Here is a 23232-nt window from a genome sequence, read left to right on the forward strand (position 1 = left end):
TTACTTGTTTGCATGAAAATACCACCCACAAAGCTGAATAAGTCTTTGAAAAGTTATTTGGAGGCTCTAAATGTTGTTTTCAAATCAAAGAAATCTAATTTTGATTGCACAATAAGATGATTGATAAGAAAGTCAATATATAGATTTCATTTTAAAAATAAGTATTTTATAGTCTGGCATATACTATGCAATGAGAATTCTTAGGGACTAAAACAGGGTATTTCAACTATTAAAAAAGGAGTAAAATGTTGGCCTTTTGGAGATTTCAATCTCCCCACTAAACCTATTCCACAAGTTTTATTTCAGTCACTTGTGCAACTTTAGTTTACTCACAAATAACTTTGTAATTTTTACTTTAAAACCCCAAGTCATACATCTGAAACTGAAAAATAAATTCTTTACTCAGTAATTTAAATGTGTCCCAGTATAGAAGTATAACTTCAATTAATTTGCTGATGCTAACTTTAAAAAAGCTTACAGATATTCAAAACAAAGGGGAAAACAATTTAGCCAAGTATTAAAAAGCAATTGCCTTGAGCATGGAGCCTCCACGACAAAAAAGGGAGATATACTTGTCTACTCATATTATTATATTTAGTAGCCATGTAAAGAAACACACCCAACCCAAATATCTTTCTATTTTTAATGGACTTCCACTTGGAAACAAATCTTAATTTTAATATTTACTTTCAAATATTTTTCCAACTGCCCAGTATATTCCAATTAAATGCTATATCTGGTAATACCTTAAAACTATAGGAAGAATAATTAAAGGTTCTACTCAGAAAAATTAGAAATATTTTGAAGTGTGGTATCTAAATCATTTGGGAAGCTAACTTGAAAATTTGACTTGCATGTCTCATTAATTATCGGCAGGCAATTGTTCAGACTTTTGAGGAACATTAATGCTGCTTCTGAAAGCTTCCTCTGCTTTTCCTTCTTTACCCTATTAATACAGTCTGTACATCTTCTCAACCAAGAAAGATTTACAATAAGCAGAATCTATTGCAAATACTGTATTGATAATATTTGTATCTCAGAAAATATTCTATTTTTTTCACTTAGCTTATTTAAAAATGAGACAGTCTGAAAAGGTGGTTAAAGTGTAAAAGACTAAATAAAGTTTTTCCTTGGTAGCCATAAGTTTCCCAACATTTTTGAGATAGAGGGAGGGGGACAGCCCCCATGGCCCAGCGATTTAGCGCCGCCTTCAGCCCAGGGCCTGATCCTGGAGACGCAGGACCGAGTCCCATGTCAGGCTCCCTGCATGGAGCCTGCTTGTGTCTCTGCCCCTCTCTGTGTCTGTCATGAATAAATAAATAAAATCTTTAAAAAAAAGGGCGGGGGGTGAAACAAGAAATGGAAGTCATCATAAAGGAATAGCTGGGAGGAAAATAAAGAATGTGCACTTGAAAACAAAATAAACAACCGTTGATATTTTGTGATCTTCAGCTTGAAAAACAAAGGCTCAGCTGCATGAATCTGAACTTAGTATAAGCAATTTTCCTTCAAAAATAAAATATTAGTCACCTGGCTTAAAAGGTTTCAGAAGCCTCCACAAAAGCCATGAACTATATTGTTGAATAGAACCTTTGCTATTTTCCTACTTTCTAAGTTACTGATGTGACAAAAAAGCACCCAAATACCCTTAGCCCTCCCCCAAAAGGTCATTGCCTTCAAGCTAGAGATCTCTGGGTCACCTCTAAAAATATAACCAACTTATCAGTCAAGAGATTATTTTCATTTCATATTCCAGCCGACTGTGATTTCAGTTAACTTATAAATAACTTTAAAACCTTATAAATGAAATGCACCAAACTACGCCTGTGTAAAAGTGATCATGTTTTTAATTATGGGCTAAAAATAACTAATACAGTGAGCTTGAATGAGAAAAATGAAGATTCTAAATAAATTGCTAGAGAATTTCACAATGGGGTCAATGAAAATTTTTTTCTCTACATACAATATGATCATTAACAGACTAGTAAATCTTATTTGGAATGATAAGGCAAAAATAGTAAAACCACACTTTTCCTATAAAAAGTTACAGGTTATCTTCTGTAGGGATCGCTATGGTACATGAAGAAACAAAGAAGATGTGATCACTCTATTGCACACCCAGGAACATTAGGGAATCTGGTCTTAGAATGATCTAGTCATCTTCTTCATCTCCATCATCTTCAGCATCTCGTTTCCTTTTTTCCCCTCGAAGACCTTCTTCTTCTGAAAAAAGAGTGAAAAAAACCAGTAAAATACTCAATTTTACCAAATGAATATCTGCTAAATTACAAAGTTTTGAATCTATCTTAGTGAAAACTTACTGGCATAAAAAATTATACATTGTTTCCTCTCTGAATTTAACTTCAGTGTACTGAACAGACTTAATAGATTTAGAAATCCATAAACAATGACAGTTTGCTGTGCACCCTTGTGGCCAAATCATGAAGTACAGATCAAGAACCCAGGGGCTTGTCAATAAAAGAGAATCATTAGTAAATTTTTAAACTTATTATGGAAGGCCTAGGTAATGAGTACTAGAAAGCAAATCTGAAAAGGCTGTAATCTGGAAATAAAACAGCTCTTCTCTTAGATATATGGCTTCACCTTCTTCAAAATGAAAGACCTAAGAAAATAATAAATTAAGCTCAAGGTTCTCTCTTATCTCTGTTCATACCGGTTATAGAAATAAATGTTAATAAAATCTTTAAGAAAAAAGGGGAAAAGGCGTGGGGGGGATCCCTGGGTGGTTCAGCAGTTTAGCGCCTGCCTTCGGCCCAGGGTGTGATCCTGGAGACCCGGGATCGAGTCCTGCATTGGGCTCCTTCCATGGAAACTGCTTCTCCCTCTGCCTGTGTCTCTGCCCCTCTCTCTCTCTGTCTCTCTGTCTCTCTCTGTTTCTCGTGAATAAATAAATAAAATCTTTAAAAAAAAAAAAAAAAAAGAAAGAAAGAAATGTTATAGGCTGGGTGGTTTTTTTAAATGAAATTATTAAATGCCTTGAGAAAATTACTCTTTCAAGAAAGGTTTTACATCTCAGGGTGCCTAAGAGGCTCAGTGGGCTAAGTGTCCAACTCTTGATTTCGGCTCAGGTCATGATCTCAGGGTCTTGAGATCGAGACCCACATCAGGCTCTACACTGAGCCTGGAGCCTGCTTAAGATTCTCTCTCTCCTGCCAACCTCCATTATCACTCAGGCTCTTTCTTTCTCTCAAAAAAAAAAAAAAAAAAAAAAAAAAAGGTTTTACATCCCTCAAAGTGCTCTATGTTACCAAAATCAAATCAAAGATCAGTAATAATTTGAACTATAAACTCATTCTTTAAAGTACGTGAATAATAGCTATAACTTTAATGTTGGGATTTTTTGCAGATAATGTAACTCACCCTCTTCTTCCTCTTCTTCCCCTTCTTCAACGTAATCATCATCATCTTCTTCATCCTTAAAAACCAAATATTCAGTTTGAGAATAAAAAGCCATGACACATTTTTCACTGTTTGGTAGTTATTCATTCCAACAAGAACAAAAAAACTATAGTTATCCTGTGTTCTAACAACCTCTACCTAACTTATATAGGTCTTCTTTAAGAACCCAACTAAATCTGGTTTATGAAAGTAAGTTATATTTTAGACTGACACTGTTCAAAAAAACTTTCTGCAACAATGGAAATGTTCTGTATCTGTACTGTCCACATGTGGCTACTGAGCACTTAAAATGTGACCAGTACAGGGGTGCCTGGCTGGCTCAGTAGAGCATACAAGTCTTGATCTCAAGGCTGTGAATTCAAGCTCCACATTGGGTGTAGAGATTACTTAATAAAAAATCTTTAAACAAAATAAAGTAAAAAATGTGATCAGTACAAATGAGGAACTGAATTTTTCATTTTATTTGAACTTAAATAACCAAATGTGCTCAGTGACTACTATAATGGACAGAGTAACTTTAGACAATTTCAAAGAAAAGTTTTCTATTTTATAGAGTAAGACAGGAATTACCTGAATCCTAGCGCCAACATAGTTATATGCATTGAATAAATCACTCAATCTCCCTGGACCGTAGTTTTCCAAACAATAAAAGACAGTATTCATCCAGAAGATGTATAAGTTCCTTCTACATCTAAATATCTACACATTGGGACGCCTGGGTGGCACAGTGTTTGGGTGCCTGCCTTCGGCTCAGGTCATGATCGTGGGATCCGGGACTGAGTCCCACATCAGGCTCCCTGTGAGGAGCCTGCTTCTCCCTCTGCCTATATCTCTGCCTCTCTCTCTCTCAGTCTGTGTCTCTCATGAATGAATAAATAAATAAATCTTTTAAGAAAAGAAATAAACTTATTTATTTAAGAAAATAAATAAATAAATACAAATCTACACGTCGAAATAGCAATGTCAATAAAATCACAAAACTTGATCTACAACTTTTGTGGAAGGAGCTGTTCTAGATAGCTAAGATGTAAACATAGCCTTGAAACATCAAAACTTTTTTTTTTTACTTTAACCAATTGGGATACAAATCTCTAAACTGCACTTTTACCATTTTATGCTAAACCAAACAAACGTTTCTCTTGAATACTCAGTCATAATCATTTGATCATGAACACAAACCTAATTAGTATATGCCGATTCTTTCGGAGCCTATCAATATATGTAGGACAGTTTTCTCCTTTTATTTTATTTTTAAGATTTTATTTATTTATTCATGAGAGACAGAGAGAGAGAGAGAAAGGCAGAGACACAGGCAGAGGGAAAAGCAGGCTCCCTGCAGGGAGCCGATATGGGACTCGATCCTGGGTCTCCAGGATCACACTCTGGGCCAGAGGGGACAGCACTAAACCGCTGAGCTACTTGGGCTGCCCTAGTTTTCTCCTTTTAAAAATGACCCTGGCCTCTTCTTTGAATTGTATCTTTTCCTAGTTTTCATGTCTTCTCTTTTGTAGTAAGTTACCACTTGAATTTTAATCTGCTTTGGATTCAGAAAATATATCGACAAGCTTATTATATTGAATATAGAAGAGAAAATAGGTTTAGAATAACAGCTCCTGGAAAGAAAATGTGTTTTGTTACTATATTTTGGCTACTCAGGGGCCTTTTACACTTACTGCCATGTTCCAAACAGTTGAGTTCTACATATGCTTGGGGAAAAAAAAAGGGGGGGAACCAATCTAGGGTTTCCCTTCCAACCCCACAAAAGCAGTATGCTCCTTAAAATACTTTAATAGGCAAATGTCAAGAACTGCTGGGTTGCTAGGGGAAAACTTGGACAACTCATCCTTTTTACAGTATCCACAGCCCCATTTGTATCTAGAAATACTAAACGGGATGCCTGGGTGGCTCAGTGGTTGAGCATCTGCCTTTGGCTCAGGGCATGATCCTAGAGTCCTGGGATCTAGTTCCACATCAGGCTCCCTGCATGGAGCCTGCTTCTCCCTCTTCCTGTGTCTCTGCCTCTCTCTCTCTCTCTCTGTCTCTATGAATAAATAAAATCTTAAAAAAAAAAAAAAGGATAAAAAAATAGAAATACTAAACAGAACCTAATTTCCCACCACGTAGCGAGAATCCTGAGAAACTCAATTGCACAACACTTCTATCAGAAATCAATCTTAGGGCAGCCCGGGGGGCTCAGCGCTTTAAGCGATGCCTTCAGCCCAGGGCCTGATCCTGGAGACCAAGGATCAAGTCCCACATCAGGCTCCCTGCATGGAGCCTGCTTCTCCCTCTGCCTGTGTCTCTGCCTCTCTCTCTCTGTCTCTGTCTCTCATGAATGAATGAATGAATGAATGAATGAATGAATGAATGAATGAATAGATAGATAGATAGATAGATAAATAAATAAATAAATAAATAAATAAATAAATAAATAAATAAATCTATCTATCTATCTATCTATCTCTCTGGAAAAAAAAGAAATCAATCTTATACAATCAGTTCAAACACTGAAAAGCATTCTATACCAGGACATCATCAAGATACAAGGAGCGGGGCAGCCCCAGTGGCTCAGCGGTTTAGCACCGCCTTAGGCCCAGGGCGTGATCCTGGAGACCCAGGATGGAGTCCCACGTTGGGCTTCCTGCATGGACCTTGCTTCTCCCTCTGCCTGTGTCTCTGCCTCTGTGTGTGTGTGTGTGTGTGTCTCTCATGAGTAAATAAATAAAACCTTAAAAAAAAAATACAAGGAGGGGAAAAAAGTAAAAATGAAAACATAAAAAGATACAAGGAAGAAAAGGAATAAATGGGGTAGGCCAATAATATAAAAAGGAACCACAATAAGGGTACAACAGGTGGCTCAGTCAGTTAAGTGTCTGTCTTCAGCTTGAGTTATGATCCCAGGGTTTTAGGATCAAAACCCACATCAGGCTCCCTCTCCCTCTCCCACTGCTTGTGCTCTATCATATATATATATATATATAATTTTTTTTTTTTAATAAAAAGGAACATAGGAACACCTGGGTGGCTCAGTTGAGCATTTGCCTTTGGCTCAGGGTGTGATCCTGGGGTCCTGGGATCGAGTCCTGCACTGGGCTCCCCAGAGGAAGTCTACTTCTCCACTTCTCCCTCTGCCTACATCTCTGCCTTTCTCTGTGTGTCTCTCATTCTCAATAGCTAATTGCTTCTCCAGATTTTTAAACAAAATATGGGGACACTTGGGTGGCTTATTGGTTGAGCGTCTGCCTTTGACGCAGGGTGTGATCCCAGAGTCCTGGGATCGAGTCCCATATCAAGCTCCCTCCATGGAGCCTGCTCCTCCCTCTGCCTATGTCTCTGCTTCTCTCACTCTCTCTGTGTCTCTCATGAATAAATGAATAAAATCTTTAAATATATATATATATGGTTACATTAACTGATTCACATTTTTAAGCCTTTTTTTAAATTGAAATATAGTTGACACACGATGTCACCTTAGTTTCAGGTGTACAACAGGGTGACTCAACAAGTCTTTACCTAAAGCTATGCTCACTGCCAAGTATAGCCATCATCTAAGCCTTTAGTTTTTAATATCATTTTAGATAATATCCCTCAATAAAAACTCTGCTTTCACCAAAGGCTTATTCAGTAGAAACTATGGTCTCTTCCTAACTAATGGGAAATCCATGTTTCCTCACTATACTATGTATAGTACAGGAGCACCACTATTTCCAATTCTTCTAAAGCCTCCACCCCCATTTTTAATGAAGTGTACTACACAAACATAAAGTCCATCTTTTTACATATTAATTCCTTACCTCTGAAGAGTAACTGAAATAAAAAGAATACTCAAACCAAAAATAGCTAATCAAATCCCATTTCTATCTCCTTCTACTTTCTTTCTTGAATCTTGATAGTCTCGGAAGCTTCTACTGACTCTCACCTTCTAAACATAAGGTTACAACACAACTAATTAAAAATATTAAAAACAGGGAGCCCCAGTGGCCCAGTGGTTTAGAGCCGCCTTCGACCTGGGGTATGATCCTGGAGACCTGGGATGGAATCCCACGTCAGGCTCCCTGTTTGGAGCCTGCTTCTCCCTCTGCCTGTGTCTCTGCCTCTCTCTCTCTCTCTCTCTCTGTGTGTGTGTGTCTCCCATGAATGAATAAATAAAATCTTAAAAAAAATTAAAAAATAAAATAAAATGGTATCAGAGAAAAATTATCACTGATCAGGGATATTATCTAACCAATGTAAAAGTCCTTAGGAGAACAAATAAGAATACTAATAATTTCTAGTCTAAATTAGAGATATATTTTTTTCGGCTTTATTTATTTATTCATAGAGACACAGAGAGAGAAAGGCAGAGACACAGGCAGAGGGAGAAGCAGGCTCCATGCAGGGAACCCGACGCGGGACTCGATCCCAGTTCTCCAGGATCACACCCCGGGCTGCAGGCAGCGCCAAACCACTGTGCCACCGGGGCTGCCCTAAGTAAGAGATATTTTTAATAAAAAACTCTGAATTATGCAAACAAACTCAGTAATTTAAAAACATTAGGAGGAAATAGTAATTCCCAGGGGCAAAAGATCATTTATTCAAGTCAACTGACACTTCCTGTGAGCTTACTATGTCCCTGTTAATGTACTAGACACTGAGATATAAAGACAGATGACCCTCCCTTTATGGAACTCGCCATCTAGTAGAAAGTAGCCAAGTAAACAAGTTTTTACAAAAGTATCTATGAGCAAGAGAAGACTAACCAAGATTCAAAGGTAACGAAGGGGGATGCCTGGATGGCTCAGCAGTTGAGCATCTGCCTTCGGCTCAGGTCCTGATCCTGGAATCCGGGATCGAGTCCCACACTGGGCTCCTTGCGGAGAACCTGCTTCTCCCTCTGCCTATATCTCTGCCTCTCTCTCTCTCTCTCTGTTTTTCTCATAAATAAAATCTTAAAAAAAAAAAAAAAAAGGTAATGAAGGAAGGAGTATAAAAAATTATAGATAAAGTTTCAATAATGAGGCAACTCCAGAACTGAGTCATGATTTGGGTGGTAGTCATACAAGTATACACATAAGTAAAATGTGAACTTGTACATAAAATCCGTGCACTTTACAGGCTTTAACTATATTTATGTTTACCTCAGTTAAAAAAAAAAGCATTCATCAGAGAGCATGAGTAGCAAGTCATTTCAGATTAAGAGTAAACAATGTATCTTCAGACAGAAAGGCAAGAAACAGCTTAGTGTGAGGATTTAATTTAAAATTGAGGGGGATCCCTGGGTGGCGCAGCGGTTTAGCGCCTGCCTTTGGCCCAGGGCGCGATCCTGGAGACCCGGGATCGAATCCCACATCGGGCTCCCGGTGCATGGAGCCTGCTTCTCCCTCTGCCTGTGTCTCTGCCTCTCTCTCTCTCTGTGTGGCTATCATAAATAAATAAAAATTTTTAAAAATAAAATAAAATAGAATAAAATAAATAAAATAAAATAAAATAAAATAAAATAAAATAAAATAAAATAAAATAAAATAAAATAAAATAAAATAATAAAATAAAATAAAATAAATAAAATAAAATAAAATAAAATAAAATAAAATAAAATAAAATAAATAAAATAAAATTGAGGGAGAAGAGGCTAGAGAGGCAAACAGGGACTAGATAGTGATGGGTCTTGTATATATTTTGGTGGCAACAGGGAAACATTAAATTGTTTCAAGCAGGGCAGTGATATGATCACATTTGCATTCAGACTAAGCAAGCAAGCACAGACTGTGAAGGATACACCTAAGTGGTGACACTGTATTTAAGAGGCCATTTGGAAAACTACAACAAAACCATAAACAAAAAATAATTAGAGGGAAAGTGTTGCTGAGGGCCTACGATGTGCCAGGGACTAGATAATTTACCTATATTCTCTTGTTAAACCCTGAAAAGAGCCTAAGAGGTTGATATTATTTTCAGTTCTATAAATGCAGAAGCTGAAGCTCAGAAACTTTTGTAAAATGTTTCCATGAACCCTGCTGCTCTGGGCAGAATGGATTTTCAAGATACCTAGGTGGTAAAACCATAGGTGCTTATGATGATCTGTATACAGTTTTGTTTTTTTTTAATATTTTATTTATTTATTCATGAGAGACACACAGAGAGAGGCAGAGACACAGGCAGAGGGAGAAGTAGGCTCCATGCAGGGAACCCGACGTGGGACTCGATCCCAGGTCTCCAGGATCACACCCTGGGCTGAAGGCAGCGCTAAACCGCTGAGCCACCCAGGCTGCCCTAGATACAGTTTGAGCCAGGGGACAGTAGGAAAAATGACAGATAGACACGCTCAGACCTGCAAGTTAGTAACAATTTTCAGATTTCTTCACAACTGAACTATTTATAGACCTTGGCTTTATGCCTAAATAATTACTTTATTTAGTAATAAAGAAATGCCTATTCACCTGGATTTCTTCTTTCATTAAATATGATAGGCCCACTTCCTCTTCTCCCTCTCCCAATTCCGAGCCCGCTTCATCCTCATCCTCATCCTCATCCTCCTCTTCTTCCTCCTCTTCTTCTTCATATTCTTCAGGTGGACCAGCTTCATCTTCTTCCTCTTCATCATCTTCATCTCCATCTTTAAAAATATTTTAAAAGATGAGTGAGTGGCTGAGCAAATGTTTCTTGCTAGTACTTTAAGCCTATCTGCCCTTGCCCCAATCACTTCAAACTCTAAAGCCAATGGGAAGGTGGAAACTATCTCAGGGATATTTTCTTTTTTTAAGATTTTCCTTTTACAGGGGGTGCCTGGGTGGCTCAGATGGTTAAGTGTCCAACTCTTGATTTCAGTTCAGGTCATGGTCTCAGGCTCTGCCCTCAAGTAAGGAGGTTTGCTTGACTCTCTCCCTTTGCCCCTCTCCCCACTTGTTCACCTGTGTGCGCTCGCTCGCTCTCTAAATAAATAAATAAATCTTAAAAAAAAAAAAAAAAGATTTCCCTTTCACAACATCCATATTTACTATTTGAGAACTATGGTTTCTAAATACTGAAATATTTCCAACGTACAGATTTTCATTAAAATATTACATGCACTAAAGTTTGTTTTACCTTATGGACATCTCAAAACCCACTTCTCTATCATTCTATCATTTTCTAATATTGTTTGTCCATCAGATTTCTTTTTATAGTAAAAATGATTTTCAACCAAGAGTAATCAGTGTCCCATTACTAACAACAGCCATTCCATCATCTGATCTGTTAGTCACCCACTTATCCAATCATATATATTCACTACCTAATTCTAGAACGTTTCCATCACCTCCCCTCTCCCTCTCAAAAAAAACCCAGTCATTAACAGTCACTCCCCATTCTCCTCTCACCCAGCCCTGGCAACCATTATCCTACTTTCTGTTTCTATGGATTTGCCTATTCTGGACATTTCATACAAATGGAGTCATACAAAATGTGGCCTTTTGTGTCTGGCTTCTTTTACTTCATAGAATGATTTCAATGCAAGAGCATGTATCAGTGCTTCATTCATTCTTATGACTGAATCAATAATGTTTCACTGTATGGATATATCACATTTTGTTTCTCCATCAGTCGATAGGCCATTTGGGTTGTTTCTATTTCTTGACTATTATGGATAACACTACAAGAAATGATTCCTTTAAAAAAAAAAAAGTACTATTTTAAAAGTTGCCACTTTTACTAGGTGGTCATTAAACAAGTTCATACAGATACAAAATTTCAGAGCTTGAGGGCGCCCAGGTGGCTCAGTCAGTTGGGCATCTGCCTTCAGCTCTGATCATGATCCTGGGGTCCTGGGATTGAGCCCCACATGGGATTCCCTGCTCAATGGGGAGCCTGCTTCTCCCTCTCCCTCTGCCACTTCCTCTGCTTGTGCTCTCTCTTGTTCTCTCTCTCAAATAAAATCCTTAAAAAAAAAAATTTCACATAGCTTGATAGCATAATAATCATTAAATTCCCCAAAGCTATCAGCAATCTAAAATAAGAAATACAGGATTAGGGCTGTGGGTTTTGTAATTTTTCTTGTTTTACATCTTTTTTTTTTTTTTTTTTTTTTTTTTTTTATCACCTAAATATCCAGGCCCAATCTAACTTGCCTGGCTAGGCTGGAGCCTGTATTTATAAGCATTAAGAATGATTACCCTCATCATCCTCCTCTTCTGAATCTGGTGCTTCGTTATCCTCCTGATCAAATCCATCTAAGTATGTGATTTGCTGCAGCAGTTCGAAGATACTTTCTCTGTAATCTTCCAGGTTTGTGATCTCACAGTTAAACAAGTCAAGACTTTTCAAATTTTTAAGATTTTGCTGGAAAAGTAAAAAGTTAAAGCTTACATTTCAAGATTTTAAATATTATGTTATTTCTTTTTATTTCATGGACCTGAAAACATATATTAAAAGAATGATTTTTGGATTTTTCAAATTTTATAAAGAAGGGTTATCGTATCAATTCTCTTTATGAGGACCTGCATGTAAACTCCACAAGAATAGGAAGTTTATTTTGTTCACCACTGTATTTCCAACACCTGGCTTAGAGTCTTCCTGTAGTAGCCACTCAATATATTTTGTTGACCATATATGTGCATAAATAGGCAACAATAATAATGTGGTTAGCTTTAAACCCAGTCAAGCTTATTGTCAACAATTTCAACCTCCTGCCAAGCTTTTTTAAAATCAGAACAACAATTTTCTGAGTTTCACTTCATCTCATTCCAGGAAACAAAGAAGCAAATAATAAAATTAAATTAAATTAAATTAAATTAAATCAAGAAAGAAGGAAAAAGAATAGAATTTAAGAAAATACTGGGAAGTTTAAAACCAGATATTCAACTCATGAGGTTATTAATAAAATAAATTTCTCAGAGATTTAAAAATTTATCTGAATGGTTTACTCTAAAAGAAGAGAAGGCAGATCCTTTTAAAAACGTATAAGAAATTCAGAAGTTTCAAAGAGTGAAATATAAATCAGTGAAGATAAAAACACTAGCAAATCTCAGAAAATCAACCAAAAAAGAGCAAGTCCAGAGACTTTCCACTCACCAGAGCTTCTACTGTACTGAGATCTTTGATTTTATTTCCACTCAGATTGAGGTAAGTAAGATTTGGACATTTCTCTGCCAGGACTTCCAAACCACCAGAAATTATATTGTCACTAAGTTCCAACTATATATTCAACATGGAGAAAAAACAAACAATGGTGAAGGCTTAGGGCAGATCGGATTATTTTTTAAGTTTTTTATTTATTTAAGTAATCTCTACACTCTATATGGAGCTCAAACCCAATGCCAAGATCAAGAGTCACACATTCTTCCAACTGAGCCAGCCAGGCGCCCCCAGTTTTTTAAAATATATCAATTTGAAGAAGAAATGTTACAAATTATTAGTTTCCAAATTCCTACCTATAATCACCAAATAATGTATTGGAACCCCTATATAATAAGCTTCTACCCCAAATTTGGTTCCAGTTGGGTTATAGGTAGATTTTATGTTTCAGAGAAAAACATTTAGTAGATATTAAATCCAAATTCATGGGGCACCTGGGTGGCTCAGGGGTTGAGCATCTGCCTTCAGCTCAGGTTGTGATCCCGGGGTCCTGGGATCCAGTCCCAAATCAGGCTCCTCACGGGGAGCCTGCTTCTCCCTCTGCCTGTGTCTCTGCCTCTCTCTGTCTCTCATGAATAAACAAATAATTTTAAAAAATAAATAAATCCACATTCATGTCATAAAGCAATTTCACTATTATGTTTAAATTTCTAAAAGCAGTATTAGAGCTGATTCTAAAATCCTGCATAACCCATTCTCTTATCTCTAGAAATTCAGAAACTTCTAATTAGAAGGCAGATCGGTTGTTTCATTTGGCCAAAACCTAGACATGTTAGCCCTCGGCATCAAAATTATGATGATTTCACACTTAATACCAACTTACCTTTCGAAGTTTATTTAAGCTGGGCAGTCGGGCCAGTGAACTTAGTTCCACATTAGCCATACTCAGAAACTCTAGTTTTTTAAAAGTATCATTCAGGCCTTCAATTTCCCCATTGACACACAGGCAATTATCAAGGACTAACTCTGTCACCTGTAAGATAGAAAATGAATGATTATGTTGCAGTCTGTTTAGCAAAAGACGGGTCAAGACAACTGGCAATGTGAATATTAAAACCACTAATTCCCTTACACAGATCCCTTCCATTCACTCCTCCCTAACCAAAAACTGAAATACAATCTAAAGTCATCATTATAAGTTAATCTTTTAAATTTAAACTTAAACCAAAAGTTCAATGCCTGCTCACAACACTGACGCATAAAAAATAAAACTTCGAAAAAGGTCCCATGTGAAACTTACTTCTGCCCCTAATAAGGATTCACAACATCAAGGCATATATTTATGCAGTGAAGGGCTGCAGAGGCTACTGGGATAGGATTCAAGTGAGCTGCCCCAAAACAGCAGGGAGAAGAAAGGAAACTATTTTATTCACATTTCAAGTTTAAACCCCCTTATCTTTGCTTGATAAATGCCACCACAACTCAAAAATACTTTTGTTACCCTTCTGAAGAAATGCTCGAAAGCTCATTCTGAGAAAGCTGGCTTTCAGAGGTATTTGTTCTTAATAGCAGGGCCTAGCAATGTCACTCGGGACAATACATCATTGACAAAATGTTATTTCTCTGTAACACCCTGGTAGCATTTTTGTAGACTTCTCCTCATTGGGGGAGGGGGGGGGGGAAGAAGCATCCTCCTATCAGGTCAAACAACAAAACTTGCTGGTGTGGACCTAAGAGGACTTAATCCTAAGGGGGAGACAGGAGACCCTGGATATCTACTCCCAGTGCAAAAAAATATGTTTGAGGATTTTGAGAGCTAAAAATTAACAAGGAGCAATGCCCCCTTCTCTATTTCAATATGACTTTGACATAATTATTTTAGAGACCAGAGAAGGACTATGATCTGTTTAGAGTTAAGGAAGCCAAGGTCCAGAGCGTAAGAATGCCTTGGCTACCGTCACACAGTATAACAGAGCTATGCTTCCACTCTAAGTCTTCTGACTCCTAGTCCAGCTGAGCGGAGGAGAGAGAGGGCCACTAGATTTGGTGTCAGAAAACCAGTTCTTCCACTTGAGTAAATAATTTCACTGCCCTGGGACTCCATTTACTAATTTGGATTCTAGAACAATACAATCTACCTTACAAGTCTGTCCGAAGTAGAAAGGTAAATAACAAACACAAAAAGCGTTCTGTAAACTGTAAAGAGCTATACAAATATAAGAGACCGTTATTACACCACAGGGGAGGAAGGGGAGGCTGCAAAAAGACAACGAACGTCTGGCACTCCCCAAAATTGTAAAGGAAATTACTACGGGTAGGGTAGGTAAACGGAAGGGGGCATGCGGGGCAGCAAATTCACTTTTCCAAACCCCAGACACACAAAAGTATTCTAAATGTGTGCTTCTGAAAGGCAGTGTTTGATCTTGTTTTCCTGAAGCCCCCAAAGAAGTAGGCCCTAGAAAACTCCCAGCTCTCTCTGGGATGATAGCAGCACTGTTTCCTCCTCCCTGCCCTTTGCCAATTCCAGGGAAACGAAGGCTTAAAAAAATAAATAAGTGCATGAAGACCTCGGGTGCCCAGTCCGCCGCACATCCCAGCAGCAGACCCGCTCGCCTCCAGCACTGGTGTGCACAGCACCGCCCCACCCCTGCGAAAACAGCCCGATCCCTGCTATTCCGCTCCCAGTGTTTGTTTCGGGGGCCGCAGTCACCGAGACCCTCGCCGCTCTCGCCGCCCGCCGCCCCGACCCGCGGGAAAACGCACGCGGGGCGGGGGCTCCGCCGGGGAAGCGGGGTCGCCTGGCCTCGGGCGGGGAGGGCTGGGCCAGCCCGGGAGGCGCCCTCGACCGGGAGGCGGAAACGCCTGGTCCGACCCCCCAGAAGTTGACCGCTACCAGCCTCACGTGGCCCCTCCCAGCCCGTCTCTTTAACTAAGGCGACAGCGGCAGGAGCGCATCATTTCGCTTCGCCGAATCCATCTTTAAAGCACAGAACTACTACGACCCATGTGTTGAGTTTTGTGACACCTCCTCCTCCCGGGCTCCAATTCGGAGTTGCGGCCGCGACGACATGACACGCCGAATACCGTCCCAGCGCGGGGGGGACCAAGAGGATTCCGCCCCGCGCGCCCTCCCCGCCTCGGTCCCAGGACTCGGAGGCCGCGGGGGCGCCGACCGCCGACCTCATCCTCCGCAGGGGACCCCGGCCGGCGCGCCGGACACCCGGGGCCTCGAGACCGGGGCACACCCCCCGCCCCTAAGAAGAAAGGAGGAGTTGGCAGCATCGCAGAAAAGTTGGACTAACTTCTCAGGCGACGACGGCTGCGGCAGGGGCGAGTGGGACTGGGGGTCGCGCCCACGCCGCCTGCCCCAGCGCAGGACAGAACCAAAGAGCGGCCCCCCGGCACCCGTCCCGCCCCTCCAGGCCGGGACTCCGACTCGAGGACAAGCTGCGGAGGCTAAGCCCCCAGGCACACACAAAAACGCCCCTAGAAACTTCAAACCCTTCGCCATTTTAAATAGAAGATTTTAATGATTTTACACTTAAAATTAAATATTCCCCACTAACCCTAACCCGAGTCGGGGGTTCATTCATGACCCCTCCCCGCACAGCCACCGGGACCCCCAGAACCCGACCCTCCGAATCCAGGTCTGGCGGGGAAGGGGAGGGGGCTGAGTCATCTCACCTCCTCCGGGGCTCTGTTCCTTAACTCCAGGTTAATCCTCTTCTTCATCTCCATGTCCTCCTCCTGCTCGGCTGCTACTACTCCTTCCCTGACCCTTTCCTGCCTTTCCCACTACCCCCAACCCTTAAATTGTAAAAGATCTGGAAATGAATGAAAAGAAACGCAAATATAAACGCCCACTACCTCCAGATAGGTGTGGGGGAGAAAGAAGAGAATAGCAAATGGAGTCCAAGGAGTTGGGACTCTTAAGTCGGCCGCCCCCACCTCCTCGTCCACACACTCGCGCGCACTCACACGCACGCACAAACACGCACACACACGCGCGCGCGCGCGCACACACACACGCACGCCACAGTTCCTTCCCCTTCAATGGCTGCTCGTTGACTGAGCCTCCATGACACGGCACCGCCAACCCCCTGGCCTACACTCCGCCCCCCTCCCTAATGTACTGGTTCCTTCTCCAGCATCGCGCTGTCTCATTGGGCTGCGTGAATGTCCGTCAGCCTGCAGGGTGGGCCTGAACCCGGAGCGCCATGCCTATTGGCTGCGACCGAGCGCGCAGTTAACTCCGATAGGTCAGGGAGGGTGTTCGTCCTGGGGAAAGGATTTTGAATCCCAGTAGCCCCCCTCCTTTTCTTTGTGTGATTGGCGCGCTTTCCCCAGGCGTTCGGAAGGTTTTGATGCCTGCTGGATTTGCTTTTTCTGTTTTGTTTTTAGTGTGAGAGGGAGGGAGAAAGCATCCATCCTTCTTCTGTGTCCAGGTCGCAGGACTGATCATTTGGCACACAGCATGCACCGGTTCTTGGCAGTTTTAAAGCACCTTGTGGCCGAGATGCACAGCAACGTGCACATGATTTAAACGTGCACAGGAGCTTTCCTGGCCCTGCCCTGCTGGGGACAGGCTTCTGCTGCAGAACCAGAGCCGAGATAAAAATAGTATTTTAATTTGCAACATGAAGGACTGAACACTTTTGAAAACAGTTGGGTGAAGTGTATAAGTTAGGCACCTTTAAACAAAACTACCCTGGAGGATTTGTTACTGAGGTAATTGTTGCTGTAATAAACACTAAGACATTGGAGGAAAAACAGTGCTGGACTAATGAAAATCAAACATCAATTCGCATAGAATTGGTACTGAAATGCCTCTCCTTTCTAATTTCCCTTTGGTTGGTTTCCATGGATATCTGTAGGTTAAACGTGCTTTTAAAAGACTGAATGTGGGGATACAAAAGAGTGAGATAAGAATTTTTTTTAATTTTGTCTTAAGAGTCTAACTTCTTAGTTCTTGCTTAAATTTGTCCTTTTCATTCCCTTACACTATTCTCAAGATAAATACCAAAAAAAAAAAAAAAAAAAACTAAATAATTTCGAGAAGAAAGTGAGTGAATTAGTCCAAACCTCAGAGTGGAGTGCTTGTTTACTATTTTTTCAGTTTCTCGGGTTAGAGACTAGGGTTTCAAACAGACTCACCACTCACCACTTTACCACCGCGCCCCTCCTCCTCCCACATAGGCACACAATTCTTCAATTAGGCTTACATTTAAAATGTAAACACTTCGTAGTTAGCATGTGAAATACTTTAAAGGAAAACAAAATAGTGATTGTCTTCTTCTGGAGAAGTGTTTCCTTTGTATTCTTGAAAAGCAAATTTTGTGAAGATGAATACAGAGGGGAAGAGGGAGAGCTTTTGGGAAAAAAATGACATCTCTGGGGGGTAATTTGGCATTAGTTAAGTTTGTTTTAACACAGGCTAAAGGAAGCCAGGATGATATGAAAAAACAGATTGAGGAAGAGGTTTTTTGTTTTTTTGTTTGTTTGTTTGTTTTTTAAGAAAGGAAGGGATAAAAGATTGAGGGGAAAGAGGTGAGAGGGATCGTCTACCAAAGTAGTGAAAGAAACTGAGGGATAGGTTAAAAAAAAAAAAAAGTGAATTCAGGGGAAAAATGCATGGAAGCCAAAGAGTTTCAAGGAATAGATGATTATTGAGGTTAAATGGTGGGACTTTTATATCAGAACACATTAGATGGAATGGGAGACTATGTTGGAAATAAGGAATGTGAGGAAAGGCCATGAATTCATTTTACCACTGGATAATAGCTTCAGAAAGTACACTGTAGACAGGGATCCACCAAAGGGAGCCTTCCCCACCCGTGGCTCTCACTCTCATGTCATCTCTCAATGTGCCTTACTTCAATACCTTGAAACCAGATCTTTCTAGTCTTAATCAAGGAGCCAGGATAAGAGGCTGGGGGAAGAAAGATTCTCCAGAGGGCTGCTGTATAGAAAGAAAGATGCCTGGGAAGAGGTTGGCTGAAGAACATTACCAGACTAGGAGATGGGTATATGATACTAAAAGAAGGATGAAAAAATAAGAGTCAGGAGAAAAGCCAAATTCATGAACTAGAACATGCTTTAAGCTGAAGTAATGAGGCAGAGTTTATTTTATTTTATTTTTTATTTATTTATGATAGTCACAGAGAGAGAGAGAGAGGCAGAGACATAGGCAGAGGGAGAAGCAGGCTCCATGCACCGGGAGCCCGACATGGGATTCGATCCCGGGTCTCCAGGATTGAGCCCTGGGCCAAAGGCAGGCGCTAAACCACTGCGCCACCCAGGGATCCCCAGAGTTTATTTTAAATGGTAGAATGAAAAGTGAAGTTATCAGGAGGTAGATGAAAGCAAAGGAGCAAGGAAGGGAATGAATTAGAGGGTGGCTCCAACACTCCTCTAATCCACAAATAAGAAGTATGCATCAGGATATTATTTAACTCAACATGCCTTTAGTGTTCAACAACTAAACTTGTTTTCTGCTGCTGAATATCTTCTGTTGCCCCTCTAGATCTACTCTTCCCCCTTCTCCACCCTGCCCTGTGACTCAAAACCCACAGAGTCCTATGACTTCTGGGTTTGGTCCGTGGGAGAGGGCACTGGCAGGAGATTGGAAGTCTGGAGGACTGACATTGGAGTATTTAGCCCCCATCTCCTTCATGCCAAGTCGTTACAAGAAGGCTGTGTCTCTCTACCAAAAGCCACAAATCCTGTGGTGACCACAATGGTGTACCACCCAGATTTTCCTTCAGGAAGGTAGGACTTATTCCCTCTAGAATCTTGAGTAAATCAAGCATGACTATTGTTTTAAACTACTCAGTTTTGAGGTGATTTATTACAATGGATAACTAAACAAGGGTATACCCAAGGTCCTAAGAATAGTAATTTTTTAAAAGATTTTTATTTATTTACTCATGAGAGACACAGAAAGAAGGTAGAGACACAGGCAAAGGGAGAAGCAGGCTCCGTGCAGGGAGCCCAATGTGGGACTCGATTCCAGAACTCCAGGATCATGCCCTGAGCCGAAGGCAGACACTCAACCGCTGAGCCACCCAGGCATCCCAAGATTAGTAATTTGTAAAGATGAATCTCAAATCCAGTTCCTATGATCAAAGTTAAAATCTTTTTCCATTGGCACCTGGGTGGTTCAGTTGGTTAAGTGTCTGCCTTCTGCTCAGGTCATGATCCCAGAGTACTGGGATAGAGGAGCCCCGTTGGACTCCCTGCTCAGCAGGAAGTTGGCTTTTCCCTCTCCCTCTGTCTGCTTGTTCTCTTTCTGTTTCTCTCACTCGCTCGCTCTGTCAAATAAATAAATAAAATCTTTTTTTAAAAAATCATTTTCCAAAGGGGACCATTATAATCCTGTTTAATTCGTAGTTGCACAAAATGTTCTGCTCCCTGAAACATCATTCTTATGCCCTACTGATGCCCAAAATGCCACAAATAGATATTCTGTTATGATGCCTGTTAAGATACAAAAACTCCAGGGTAACTAATAAGTAAACTTGATTATTCTATTAAGCCTTAGTTGAAGATACTTATCAGATTTTTTTTTAGAAAAGATTTTCTTAACACTATGAATACTATAATTGAGCTACCCTACATTTTCCAAGAATAAATAATTTTTTAAAGATTTTATTTTATTTATTCATAAGAGTCACAGAGAGAGAGAGAGAGAGGCAGAGACACAGAGGGAGAATCAGGCTCCATGCAGGGAGCCAGATGTGGGACTTGATCCTGGAACCCCAGGATCACGCCCTGGGCCAAAGGCAGGCGCTAAACCACTGAACCACCCAGGGATCCCTGGAATAAATAAATTAAAGATATTTATTTATTTATTTATTTATTTATTTATTTATTTATTTATTTGAGAGAGAGCACAAGCAGGAAGAGGGGCAGAGGGAGAGGGAGAAGCAGACTCCCCACTGTGCAGGGAGATCCACAGGGGTCCTCCATCCCAGGATCCTGGGATCATGACCTAAGCTGAAGACAGACACTTAACTGACTGAGCCACCCCAGGCACTCCATTCTTTCTTTAATTTGGGATCCTTTTCACTTTAAGGATTGTTAGTAAATGCTGAAGTGGGAAGCATATATATTATTACAGTACATTTTTTATTATTGCTCTGTGAAAGCAAAATTTGATGGAATATCTACAAAAATTTAAAATTTGTGCTTGAGATATTTTAGTTTGAGTCACCTCTTTATATGTTAACATTATGCAACCTAGTTTTAACATTAACCAAAGTCAAACAAAATTGTCAGAGTAAGTCTCCCAAAAATAAATACATATTGCAATAGCAAATACAAATGATTTAGAGATTTTGCAATCTAAGAATTATTGCATCACTGTATTCACCTAGTAGCACAAGTAATAAATAGTTGTCTTAAAAGAAATTTGTAACCCTGGCAACAAAATTACTTTCAAAACACTAACCTGAAACCTCTGTTTAAGAGGCAGAGAATTCGGGCAGCCCAGGTGGCTCAGTGGTTTAGCACCACCTTCAGCCCAGGGCCTGATCCTGGAGACCTGGCATCGAGTCCTGCGTCGGGCTCCCTGCATGGAGCCTGCTTCTCCCTCTCTCTCTCTCTCTCTCAGTCATGAATAAAATCTTAAAAAAAAAAAAAAAAAAAAAAGAGGCAGAGAATTTAATATACATATTTACTTTCATTTCTTACCAAACCTTACTAAAATAACTTCGAAAGAATAATACCTAAGCCCAAATTTGTAACTGTGTGGAGATGGATGTTAATTACATACATGGTAAGTATTTCACAAATATACAAATATTATATTATATTATATTATATTATATTATATTATATTATATCATATTAGGCACCTAAAAGTAGTATCATATTGCATATCAATTATATCTCAAAAAAATTTTTTAAAGACCTAACCCAAAAGATAGAGTGAGGAAAGAAAGGAAAGCTGAGAGAGTTCAACAAAATCTTAGCATCTATAAAGTGATGTACCATGTAGTTCAGAAATGCTTCCTTACTCCTGATGTCTTACTTCTTGTGAAAAAGTTCAGGCAGTAGGACTGGGCCTCTCTTATTCCTTTATTCACCCACTCTAAGTGGAGTGTTCCACCCTGTTCCATCCTCCTTGCTCTTGGAAGAGGAAGTCTTTGTCAGACACGTAATTCTGCTTTGCTCCTCCATGGGGAAGTAGGCCTCAGTCCAGGCTGTCTGGTTCTGGGCACAATTAGCAGGCCCATAAACTCTCATACTAAAGTACACTTCCGGGGCACCTGGGTGGCTCACTTGGTTACACATCTGCCTTCAGCTCAGGTTATGGTCCCAGGGTCCTGGGATGGAGCCTCGTGTCTCATCAGGCTCCCTGCTCACCATGGAGTCTACTTCTCCCTCTCAGTCTGCCCCTCCCTCCACTCTCTTTCTCTCAAATAAATAAACAAAATCTAAAAAAAAGAAAAGAAAGAAAGAAAGAAAGAAAGAAAGAAAGAAAGAAAGAAAGAGAGAAAGAAAGAAAGAAAGGAGAAAGACAAAGTACACCTCCAATTTAGCCTCCCACAGTGATAAAGTCGATATGTTTACCTTCATATTTGCCTGTTGCTTTATCTCTCAACTTGTTCAGCACCCCTGCATGAAGCAGGAATGCCATTATTGGGATCCCCTTCAGAGATCCCAGTAGAGTAGAAGTGATCATCTTAGAAGAGAGGAGAAAGCTGAAACCTAACTGCCTGCCAGAGATTGAGAGACAAACTGATTTACAGTAGAACCACACAAAAAGGGACGCCTGCGTGGCTCAGTGGTGGAGCACCTGCCCCTGGGTCAGGGCGTGATCCTCGGTCTCAGGATCGAGTCCCACATCGGGCTCCCTGCCTGGAGCCTGCTTCTCCCTCTGCCTACGTCTCTGCCTTTCTCTCTCTGTGTCTTTCATGAATAAATAAATAAAATCATAAAAAAAAAAAGAACCACACAAAAAATTCTGAATTTGGAAGCACAATGAACCTTTGAAGATAAGGGAAGGGTAGGGCTAAAACAGATTTGGTTGAAGTTCATATTAAAACCAACTGAATTGGGATCCCTGGGTGGCGCAGCGGTTTAGCGCCTGCCTTTGGCCCAGGGCGCGATCCTGGAGACCCGGGATCAAATCCCACGTCGGGCTCCCGGTGCATGGAGCCTGCTTCTCCCTCTGCCTATGTCTCTACCTCTCTCTCTATCTCTGTGTGACTATCATAAATAAATAAAAATTTAAAAAAAAATAAAAAAATAAAACCAACTGAATTCTTTCCCAACTCTGACCCACAGAAGTCAAAATAAGGTATTCTAGACTCAGAAACACCTGTAATGCAAATTGGCAGGAAAAGCAAAAATCTCAATTTCAAACAGTAAGAATTCTCCCCAACAAACCAATACCTTTCTCTCCTCTATTCATCATACAATTGGGTACACAATTGGGTGCTTCTCCCTCTGCCCTTTACCCCGCTCATGCTCTCTCTCTTGCTCTCTCTCATAAATAAATAAATAAATAAATAAATAAATAAATAAATAAATAAATAAATAAAACACTTAAAAAAATAGGGGCAGGGATCCCTGGGTGGCGCAGCAGTTTAGCGCCTGCCTTTGGCCCAGGGCGCGATCCTGGAGACCCAGGATCGAATCCCACGTCGGGCTCCCAGTGCATGGAGCCTGCTTCTCCCTCTGCCTATGTCTCTGCCTCTCTCTCTCTCTATCTCTGTGTGACTATCATAAATAAATAAAAATAAAAAAACAAAAACAAAAACAAAAACAAAAAAAAAAAAT

The 23232-nt window shown here is 40.3% G+C and overlaps 1 protein-coding gene across 2 annotated transcripts; it reads right to left on the reverse strand.

Annotated features, from left to right (window-relative positions):
- Positions 1 to 1829: 1829 nt before the first annotated feature.
- ANP32E (acidic nuclear phosphoprotein 32 family member E) lies at positions 1830 to 21032 on the reverse strand. 2 transcript variants are annotated; one of them, XM_038562115.1, is made up of 7 exons: positions 16132 to 16558; positions 13331 to 13480; positions 12445 to 12567; positions 11547 to 11712; positions 9837 to 10012; positions 3382 to 3436; positions 1830 to 2223 (listed from the first exon to the last, which is right to left on the reverse strand). In XM_038562115.1, exons 1-7 carry the CDS (start codon positions 16183 to 16185, stop codon positions 2153 to 2155), a joined length of 795 nt encoding a protein of 264 aa, XP_038418043.1. In that variant the 5' UTR covers positions 16186 to 16558; the 3' UTR covers positions 1830 to 2152. The 2 variants fall into 2 exon arrangements, with proteins under 2 accessions (XP_038418043.1, XP_038418042.1); XM_038562114.1 differs by lacking the exons at positions 1830 to 2223; positions 3382 to 3436; positions 16132 to 16558 and adding an exon at positions 20897 to 21032 and having other exon boundaries at positions 9792 to 10012.
- Between the last annotated feature and the right edge of the window lie 2200 nt (positions 21033 to 23232).

Source organism: Canis lupus, chromosome 17 (assembly GCF_011100685.1).
Source record: "Canis lupus familiaris isolate Mischka breed German Shepherd chromosome 17, alternate assembly UU_Cfam_GSD_1.0, whole genome shotgun sequence".
Classification (NCBI taxonomy): domain Eukaryota; kingdom Metazoa; phylum Chordata; class Mammalia; order Carnivora; family Canidae; genus Canis; species Canis lupus.